Source organism: Adiantum capillus-veneris, chromosome 7 (genome assembly GCF_014529385.1).
Source record: "Adiantum capillus-veneris isolate H3 chromosome 7, ASM1452938v2, whole genome shotgun sequence".
Taxonomy (NCBI): Eukaryota; Viridiplantae; Streptophyta; class Polypodiopsida; order Polypodiales; family Pteridaceae; genus Adiantum; species Adiantum capillus-veneris.
The window spans coordinates 127,359,707-127,370,726 of NC_140937.1; the positions used below are offsets into that span (position 1 = coordinate 127,359,707).

Genomic DNA, 11,020 nt, shown 5'->3' on the forward strand with positions numbered 1-11,020 from the left:
ATAGTTGTTCTTCTTGCCAAAGTCAACAACAGCAAAAGTGTGTTCATATTCAATGTCACAAGAAGTAACAAGTACTTTTTCTAGCAGTCCTAGGGGCTTTTCCTTGTGTCCGTCTGCAAGCTGCAGGGTCATTCGTGTGGATATCAAGGCAGGTTTTCCCCATTTTTTCCAAACCTCTTTGGTTGCAATGGCCACACCAGCTCCACTCTCAAGAATTGCCATGGTTTTTACACCATTGAATTCCACAGGAAGGGTGGTGTTTCCATCTTCTCCCTCGTAATACTCGCCTACCGTGTTTAATGGCACTGGCCTAGTATTTTGTTGAGGCATTTCCAGCTCCTTGATGCCTTCCTCGATTTGAGTCATTGGGATTTTTACACCAAATTTCTCTAGACATTTACCCACATTAGCCCACATGTTTGGTCTTATTATGAGCAACTCGGCTAGCATTATTGTACAGGTGACTGGGGTAGATAGAATATCTACTAGCCCCTTTGAATCGATGGCCTTGTTGGGAGACAGTCTCTGTGATGGGACTGCAACCACATCTGACTTGGTCTCGTACTCTCCCACGTAGGACGGTAGTGTTCTTAGTGAATGGGGTTGACTATCCATAGATTGTACAGATCCTTTGTCGCCCCAATACGATCGCACATCTAGATTCATTTGAGATCCAGTCTCAAATTCCTCTATTGGTGGTAGAAACACTCCTCGTTCATCACTAGTCTTGTCTAATCGTCTTCTTAGGTCATCGGCTTCATTGGCCTCTCTGACTTGTTTCCACAATTCGTCAAGACTATCTATCTCTTTACAATCCTCAGGTATAGCTTGGTGAAATCCCTCGGAAGACTTATCCGTGGTATTCAGTACTATCCTTGGTTCTAATGTTGGGTCTTTGAGGTTTGGTCTGTGCTCATGACTAGAATCTGGCTCTTTTAGTTCCTGGTTTGGTGGGATTACTTGTGTAGGCATGACACGGATCACATCCTCAGGTTTTGCAACCAGTGGTTCTAGTAAAGCTTGGGCTGTTTGAATCATTTTCTGGCACATTTCAAACCTTTGCTTTTCTAGTTCCGCATAGGGATATGTCATCCACCTGTGTTCTTGGGTTTGGTTGTTTTTTAGCCTCACATCATAGGCTTTCAAGAGGGCATCTAATGTCTCATTAACCTTCTCTACCAACAGAGATCCTCCTGAACTAGCACTTCTCGGTTTCTCATCCGTGGATGGTTCTTCTAGAGGTTTAACCATCTATGTAAGAGAAGATGCCTCCTTTTCCTCATGTTGTTTTATCTTCTCCTCAGCTTCGGTAAGCTTCTCAGCTAGGGATTTTTTCTCTCGTTCTCTACGTGCTTTCATCCTAGTCTTTCTAGCTTTCCAACTATTTCGTTTGCTCTTGGTTTTCTGACTAGGTGCGTCTATCTTTGGTCCATCATCTGTCTTTGGACTCGTGTCACTTTCCGTGTTCTTTGTCTCTGGATTCTCATCAGCTTTCTTTTGAGCTTGTGCTCTCGTAACCACTTGAACTGGTACGACGTTTTCATTTTCTGAGCTACTAGGTAGTTGAACAATCCCTGATACATTTGTCGTGATTTTCCTGATTTGGTTTGGTTTTTTCGGGCAATCGGGGATCAAGTGAGTGATGCCACACTCAAGACAATAGGCATTTACTTCAGTGATCTCCGAATGAGGACATTGTTTGACCAAGTGGTTGTCACGACTTTTGTGACAATCTGTCTCTGGTTGAGGAGATTTTTTTAGCATTTCCTCTTGGCTATAAGCAAGCTTTGACTTAGATAAGCCGCTATTTGCAATGAATCGCAATGTCCTTTCGTCCATTTCATACCTTGTTTCTTTTGACTAAAATACAAGAGGTGGAGGTTGTACCAGCCTCACCACTCCATGTGTTTCTCTCACATTTTGTTGCTCCGAAGGGTAGTACTCACTTTGGTTGTTATACCACATTGTAGCTGGTACTGGCGTTGGTTTATTTGATGCTTCCAGCATTGGCATGTATCTCATGTCTATCGGCATTCTAGCACCGAGCAGCGGAGGTTGTTGTCCTAAGACAAACAAGCTGTGGCCTTAAAACTCCTACTGGTCTTGGCGCATTCCCCGTAATGTATCTAGGTGGAGTAGGTGCTTCTGGAACAGGTTGTACATACCTCTCCCTAGCATTTTCCATGCTATAATAGCACTCTTTCCTCGTATGGTTCGTCCATTTTCTCTCAATTTCACACCACTTTGGCTCTCTCGAATCAAACCTTACAAGAGGAATCAACCTCTTGCCCAAGTCGTCGATAAGCTTTTCTTGATCAATAGGTGCCGTTGGCTTGGCAATGGACTCACTTATCTGTGAAACACTGTGCTGAGAGGATGTGTCATCTCCTTGACTCTTTAAGTCCTTTTCTTTGTATGTCTCACAGTTATCCACTAGATAAAGAGCTTCTTTGATCAACTCGTTTAGCGTCGTCCTCCTTATCATATGCAGATCCTTCTGAAGGCCCTCATCTCTCATTCCCTGGATAAAGATCAGCATCAGGCATGCTTGCGTAGGTAATTCTGCTCTCGGACAGAGCTTAACATATCTCTTGAGTCGTAATGATGCTTTGCGTACTGATTCATCCTCTCTCTGTTTGAATCTATGGATTTGCGAGACCGTGTTGTGAGCAATGCCTTTTGAAGAGAATTCTTCAATAAACTCCTCAAACAGCTTATCTAGGGTCTCAAAATCCCATTTTTCCACCGAGTCGAATCATGTAGCTGCATCATCTTCTAGAGTCAATCCAAATCCCGCAAACTGTGTCGCAAAATCTGAAACTTCCTCTGCTGTAAACACTCTTCTAAAAGCCGTTACGTGATCTCTCAGATCTTTTTCTCAGGAGTATTTTCTATTTACCCATTTCTGGACTTGGGATGGTCTAACTCGTCGATTGTCTACAAGTCTAACCAGAGACTCTCCCAATCCTTCTCTCGTTATCTCTCTTGAAGGGAATCCTGGTGGCTCTCTTCTTGGAATTCCTATAGGAATTCTCGTGTTTGGTGGAGGCATTTGTGGTCCTTCATTGACCAAATATCCACCTCTTTCTAGTACAGTCTGTGGATTTGTGCTTTCTACAACTCTGTATTCTCGTCCATACTTGTCGACAACTATAGATCTCCATTGACAGTTGACTCCGTATGTGTAGACATATAAGAGCTTGTAATCCGTTCTCTCTTCTAGGTATGGATCTGAGCACCAATAAAGATTGACCTCATTGTCGTCAATGTATCTATATAGTCCTTCACTCTCATGACCAATCATCCAAACTCTCTCAACAAGATGGGTCTTTATCAATTGCAAGTTTGGAAGATCCATTGTGGGAGGATATTCCTCTATCGTCGGGATCTCCAAGCTTGTGTAAACTGCGTTTGAATCTAGGATAGACATGATTTCTGGGATTAAGAGCTTTTGCTTGGTTCAAGTAGACTTAGTCCACTGTGTTCAAGTGCTTTGGTTAGGGAAAAGTCGAAACTATGTCCAAAACCGCAACCGTTTCGTCACAATTCTCGCAAATTGTCGCTTTCAGACACCCCTAACTTGCGGATGAATTTTGAGGCCTCAAACGACGTTTTTTTCAAAGTTGAACTAAATGGTTGCCGTTGGCATGCATTTAGTTCAGGTTTTGCTCTAAGATCTGTAGAGCCGCTCTCAGGCTACGTTTTGATATAAAAACTTTTCCGATCCGATACCGTTTGTGAAAGTTATAGCCAAAACAGTGAATTGCAGTTTAGAATGGTCAAAATGAGTCCAAATTCAATTTTGAAAAAAGATTTGGGATCTCTGTGACACTGTGAACACTTCTGTATGGTCAAAATTATAGTTGGACCCTAAAACTGGCCTAGAGAGATCCTACGCGTAGGATGTCTATATGCTCATAATTTAACAAAATTTGGTCCAGAGACTCCCCTTAAGTCCAGCAACACAATGGTATGCTCATAATTTCATTTGGACCTAAAAAATGTCCTTGAGACATCCTACGCGTAGGATGTCTTTTTGCTCAGAATGACTTGAAATTTTCACCCCAGCTTCTCCTTGATGTGTTGATCACAGTGGTGTGCTCATAAGTTGGTTTAGAGTCCTAAATCAAGCTGGAGACATCCTACGCGTAGGATGTCTAACTGCTCAGATTTTGTCCAAACTTGATCCCAAGTTTCTCCTAGTGCTCAGCAACACAATGGTATGCTTAGAATTGAATTTGGATGCCAATAGGTCAAGATTTGGGCTGCATAAGCTTCTAGTGCACTCCAAGAGTAGGATGTCTGACAATTCTTGTCTTTGCTTGGTAAATAGGCCAAACAAGGTCCAAATTCACTTTTGAAAAAAGTTCTGGAATCCTTGAGACACTTAGAACCTCCCTATATGGCCAAAGTAGAATTTTAACCACTTTATGACCCTGGAGACATCCTACGCGTATGATGTCTTTTTGCTCTGTTTCAGCTCAAACTTGCACTGTAGGTTCCCCTTGATGTGTTAAACTCACAGCTATTTTTACTTTTTGATTCTGACACCTATAGGTTGGTCAAATGATCAAGAATCTGTTCCAAAAGCCCGATGTCTGTTCTGATGAATTCCCAAGTCAAATCAACTCCAAATTGGACCAAAATTGACTAGGAGGCTTATCTATGGCTATATGACAGCATGGTATGGTCACAGTAGAATTTTGGTTTCAGAATTATGCAGTAGACATCCTACGCGTAGGATGTCTTTTTGGCCTGTTTGACCCCAGACTTGTCCCACAGCTTTCCCTTGATGTCAGCAACCCAATGATATGCTTAGATTTGAGTTGCATGTCAAAAGACCCCAAAACTAGCTATCCTTGCCTTTTTCAGTCAAAATGCTAAAGTCTGTTCAATCTTCCCTTTCACTGACCCAAATGAGATGAAATTTATCACATGTACTCAATACAACATTTAGAACATGCCTATGGAGTCATCATATGGTTTGGTCTCAAACTTAGGCCTTGGACACAATTTGGGTAGGATATCTGGCAATTCTCGTTTTTTGGCTTTAAACTGCCAAAATTTGATCAAATTTCCACTTTCCAGGTGAAAATAGGATAAAACCTACCTTCTAACACACTGGTAACCTCAGATTTTCAAAAAAATGCAAAGATCACCCTGTAGACATCCTACGCGTAGGATGTCTACTACTGATTTTTTGAGACTGAAGTGTCCCTGATGCTTCCTTATGCTCTCAGCAAGTGCAAGTATGCTTCACAATTGCAAAAACATGAAAAAATCACTCAATTAAGCCTTTTCTGAAATTTTACGTTTTCTGGCTCCGGCTTTTGGCTTTTGGTCAACAAAAATAGGGAAAAACACCCAAGTCAATATGAAAATAGGGTAAAACCTACCCTCTGAACCCACTGGTGCAGTCAGAATTTTCAAATTTGGTCTCCAGAACCCCCTTGAGACATTCTACGCGTAGGATATCTATGTTTACAAAATTGCAGGTTTTCTTCACAGAACCCTTGCAAATGCTCTTTTATATGCACAGCATCAGTCAGTCATACAAAAATATCCACAAAAGCTTGTTTAATGCATTTTTACCCTCAAAAGCATACTTTTCCGTGATTTCAAATGCAATCAAGCACTTTAGCAAATAATTCAGTGATGAATAGCTCTAGATCAGAATCGGATCACTTACATAAAGCTACTCTTACAAATCATATGGGGTTTTGCATCTATGAGTAGAAAAACGCTTCACTGCCACACACGGACTAGTAAACGCTTTTATCACCTCACAAATCACTCGACCACCAACAACTACTCTAATCCACAGATCCTAACTAAACCTATCTAGTCGCAGACCCTCGACAAGACACACGCTTCCTGGCTATCCACTTCATCGTGGAATATCCTCTTTTAGATCAATTAAGAAAAACGCTTTCTCTAGCCGAAACTAAATCAAGCAACCATCACACGAGTGTTAGTAGGAAACCTACTTAGGTCCTTGTGTCCCCGGCAACGGCGCCAATGTTGGACGAAAAGCGACTCACACACCCATGAAGTGCATGCAAACACTACCTAGATCAACATAATGTCAATCGAAGACACAGATGACACGATAGGCACACGGAGGAAATCTCTTGAGTTTGTCAGGCTGAGATCATCCTACACATACAACACCCTGGAAGGCCAACTAAACCACAATCAAGAACCTCACTGCTCTCAACTACACCACCTAGCCACATACACACATGCGGAAGGTAACTCACCTAATCATGCCAGATTCATACGAAACTTAAGGAACACCATCCCCTCACTAGGATACACCTGTCCCTAAGCTTCTACACTCAAAACCCTCACTCTAAACCCATCTGCGGAAAACGCGTAGGATGACAGAACAGAATTTTGAAAGTGTCCGAAACTGAAATTTATGAGTTCCTATGCATAGCTTATGTCACCACGATTCTATAGACTACAAGCACGCAGAAAACAGACATCGTTTGATACACTTACGGCCACAAATAGCTCGTAGATACGTCGGCGTGTGCGCTTCGTCTCGCGTGGAATGCTTGACGTGGTCGCATAGCTCTCCTCGAGCCTACAGCAATGGTGCAGTCGGATCTCCAATGTGTTGAGCAAGCCGGGCGTAGCAAGAGGATGAAGCTCACGCTCACTCTCTTTCTCTCTCTCACACAGTAGACGACAACGCTTAGTTTTGATTATGATTAAAGTCTCTTTTACAAAATGACCTAGGTACCTTATATACTAAGACTACCTTAGGTTTAACTAAAAATGGCGTTGAAAGGGTCAAATGGCTTTGTATTTACAATCTGGAAGTGCCATTGCACCCCGACTTCTAAAACTAGAATAACTACTCATTACAAATGACGTTTATAGCCATAATCCGCAGCATTTCATAACTCGCAAAAGATAAGACTTTGGTACAAAACTTGAGTTATGTTGTGTTGTTGACCCAGCGGTCAACATTTCCCCCTTCCTATATGACTCACACACCCATGAAGTGCATGCAAACACTACCTAGATCAACATAATGTCAATCGAGGACACAGATGACACGATAGGCACACGAAGAAAATCTCTTTAGCTTGTCAGACTGAGACCATCCTACACATACAACACTCAGAAAGGCCTACTAAACCACAATCAAGAACCTCACTGCCCTCAACTACACCACCTAGCCACATACACACATGCGGAAGGTAACTCACCTAATCATGCCAGATTCATACGAAACTTAAGGAACACCATCCCCTCACTAGGATAGACCTGTCCCTAAGCTTCTACACTCAAAACCCTCACTCTAAACCCATCTGCGAAAAACGCGTAGGATCACAGAACAGAAGTTTGAAAGTGCCCGAAACTGAAATTTATGAGTACCTGTGTGTAGCTTATGTCACCACGATTCTATAGACTACTAGCACGCAGAAAACAGACATCGTTTGATACACTTACGGCCACAAATAGCTCGTAGATGCGTCGACGTGTGCGCTTCGTCTCGCGTGGAATGCTTGACGTTGTCGCGTAGCTCTCCTCGAGTCTACAGCAATGGTGCAGTCGGATCTCCAATGTGTTGAACGAGCCGGGCGTAGCAAGAGGATGAAGCTCACGCTCACTCTCTTTCTCTCTCACACACTAGACGGCAACGCTCAGTTTTGATTATGATTAAAAGTGTCTTTTACAAAATGACTTAGATACCTTATATACTAAGGCTACCTTAGGTTTAACCAAAAATAAGGTTGATCGAGTCAAATGGCTTTGTATTTACAATCTGGAAGTGCCATTACACCCCAGCTTCTGAAACTAGAATAACTACTCATTACAAATGACGTTTATAGCCATAATCCGTAGCATTTCATAACTCGCAAAAGATAAGACTTTGATACGAAACTTGAGTTATGTTGTGTTGTTGACCCAACGATCAACATAGTTACTTTATGTTTTCATAAATAGTTACATCCATTTTTGCTAACACCACATCGCATTGTGGGTCTCTGCAAAATTGAATAGAGATAGCCGCAAAACAACATTTAATGAACTATTTCTTAAAAACCACCATCTAAATCTCAAATGTTTGGAAATTGAATTGAATTGTTTCTTGGGAAGTAATCATGACACACTAGTTATGTTCTCATAGTCTAGAAACATAGCTTTACATATTACACTTATCATCATCAAGCATAGTACAATGAAAGCAACTTGGGATTTACGATCATAATCTGACTGAATAGAAACCTTCTACTCCAGGGCACTAACTATGGCTTGAATATTGTTGAATGCCCCACCTGTAGGCAAGTAGCTCCGAGCACATGCATTCCTAAAAGAGTCGGCCTTATGATGAAGACACTCTCCTTCTTCTGTCTCGAGTAGTGTTTGAATGACCCTCGTTATCTCCTCTCTTCCAATCAATCCACTCTCTTTGTTCTCCTTAAAACCAAGTCCAACTTTCCACTCTTCAATGATAAATTTGGCATTCAAGAATTGGTCACCAATATAAGGAAAGCAAAGCATAGGAACACCATGGCTTATGGCTTCTAAAGTAGAATTCCATCCGCAATGAGTAAGAAAGCCACCGACAGATGGGTGGGAAAGGACTTTTACTTGGGGGACCCAATTTGTGACATAGGCCCTGCCATGAAATTTAGATAGCACCTCCTCTGGGAATGTTGTGAATGGAGCATCCTTCACGAGATTGGGACGGAAGACCCAAAGGATGCGTTGCTTGCTAGAAAGAAAGCCAGCAATAAATTCTTCAAATTGAGGTAGACTTACGGGTGCAAAGCTACCAAAAGAAACAAAAAGCACAGATGAGCACGGTTGTGAGTCTAGCCAAACCATGCACGCCTCATCCTCTTTCAACAAGCTTGTGTTCAACTCATTTTCAAGTGGCTCTACTAACGGGCCTATTGCATAGATTGGTATGCCTGTGTCTACTTGAAGGGCATCTTCTTCAATTTCTGTAAAAGTGTTGATAGCTATGGCACGAGCTTTGCTTGTGGTCTCTTGCATTACTTGGAACCCATTTGTGTACAAAAATCTATTTTCTTGGAAGTGCTCCATGAGATCGCAAACTTTTATGGTGGGCAAGCCAGGGAGCCCCTCCTTAAAGATGTTGTCCTTTAATCTCTCTCTTGCTTCCAAGGCCTTTAAAACTGCAACCGAGAAATCAGCTTCATTCAACTTTGGCAAACACACTTTCACAAGAAAAACCAGGGGAAAAGTCACAATGGCTTACATAAGCTGATGAAAAAGACTGTGTGTGACCAACTACTCCTTATAGAAATAGCAAAACAAATGTCAACCATCCCTCACGAGGCCTACATATACATAAGACATTGCAACATTGCGTTGTTAATGCCCCTCTTACAAGGAAAAGGGAGATAAAGATTTTCCATCATTACCTTTCCATACGGCACTATTGGACACGCTTTATCGAACAGTCTACAGTTGCTCCCAAGACTTCCATGGTTTACTAAGGCCTTATGTAGGCCAACAAAATTGCCATCATTGGCTTGCCCTATGGCACTAATCAACAAGCTTTACCTAACAACCCAGAATTGCTCCCAAGAGTTCAATGCTTTATTAACGATGTGGTCACGTGTGCACTAGTTATCAGTAATACATAACTGGTGAAACCATACCAAAATGGCATAGTTACAAGAACACTTGCCTAGTTGCATATGAGACAAATAACTAGTGCACAGGTGACCATGCAAGCGACATAGTTATTTCCAAAAATAACTGATAACTATGCATCACATGGCCATTGCCTACTGCCTTTGTATACGCCAACAAGTCAAATCTCTGGGTTTTTTTTGCCCCATCTTAATTGCTTCATTCAGACATTTATTCCCAAAGCCTTCAGATCATAACAATGGCTCCACCTGCATTCAGAGCATTTTCTAGTAGGAGTAATTCCTATAAAATGAAACAAGCCCTTACAGAGAAGAGACGAGAAGAGAGACAGACAGAGTTACCATCTTCAAGAGACATCACTCCCTCTCTAATATAGTTTGCAAGCAGCAGCAAGCTCTGACTGCAGGTATAGAAAGCGATCCTGGGTAGGTTGAATTTGTCGGCAACACTCTGTGTAGGGCCAGTGAGGAAGACATCGGAGATGAGGCATGTGATGGGCGGATCGTGGGGCTGCAGCAACAGCTGCTCGATTTGAGGGGAAATGCTGCCGAGGGCTGCAAATCCGCACTGAATGGGACCAGCCCCAACATCCAGGCTCCCTAATTCGCTCGGATCGGGCATGTCAACATGCGTTCTCCGTATATCGAGCCTCATAACGCCCTCGTCTTCTCCATCCTTCTGCTTGCCGTCAAGTTCCTGCCGCTGAAAATTGAAGTAGGCGCCCGTAATGTGAACGAAGGTTATGGTGAAGCCCTCCTGTTCGGCCAGCTTCTTGCAGAAGCGCATGAGGGGGTTCACGTGGCCTTGGCCCGGCAGGGGCACCGCCAGTGCATGGTGTCTTCTCCGCCTTGCTGCGGCCTCACTAGCCATGGCAATCTGCTGCACGGCTCGCTGTCTTCTTGATTCATGAGCTTGTAGTTTTAAACAGGTGAAACGTTGAAGGTGGAATTGACCCGTCTGTTCTACATGGTCATGGCCATGGCCCATGTCTCGTTGAGGGTCCAAGTTTGTAATTGACCCGTTTGTTGGCACTGCCCTAAGGCAGGGTCTATGGGGAGGAAATTTGCTAGCATGGCCATAGGGGGTCTCGCCAATGGAGAGGTTCCACGCAAGGGTGTGTTTTATAGGTGGACGACATGCATGGGTTAGCTATTTTTGTCTCTCTATCTCTTTCGTAGGCACTGTAGCTTGCCCCAAATCGGACGACCTTTGTAATAGGAGAACAGCTGAGAGGGAAGATGGCAACGGAAATAAGTGTTGTCGCCTAAGTCTCGTGCTATTTGCAGCAATTATCATTGCCAATTGCTGATTGCACAGCTATTTGCGAGCTTCCCTGAGGTGTTTCCACCTCTTGCGTCGCACTGCAGTAGCAGAT

The 11,020-nt window shown here is 42.9% G+C and overlaps 1 protein-coding gene across 1 annotated transcript; it reads right to left on the bottom strand.

Annotated features, from left to right (window-relative positions):
• Window positions 1–8,069: 8,069 nt before the first annotated feature.
• LOC147454590 (UDP-glycosyltransferase 85A7-like) lies at window positions 8,070–10,635 on the bottom strand. The gene is made up of 2 exons (XM_086516490.1): window positions 9,987–10,635; window positions 8,070–9,161 (listed from the first exon to the last, which is right to left on the bottom strand). Exons 1-2 carry the CDS (start codon window positions 10,630–10,632, stop codon window positions 8,248–8,250), a joined length of 1,560 nt encoding a protein of 519 aa, XP_086372616.1. The 5' UTR covers window positions 10,633–10,635; the 3' UTR covers window positions 8,070–8,247.
• Between the last annotated feature and the right edge of the window lie 385 nt (window positions 10,636–11,020).

Coding starts and splice junctions, on each gene's coding strand:
- LOC147454590 (XM_086516490.1), bottom strand. CDS start 10,632: ATGGGCCATGGCCATGACCATGTAGAACAGACGGGTCAATTCCACCTT. Junction 9,162..9,986: donor AGTGATGTCTCTTGAAGATG/GTAACTCTGTCT, acceptor TCTCGGTTGCAG/TTTTAAAGGCCTTGGAAGCA.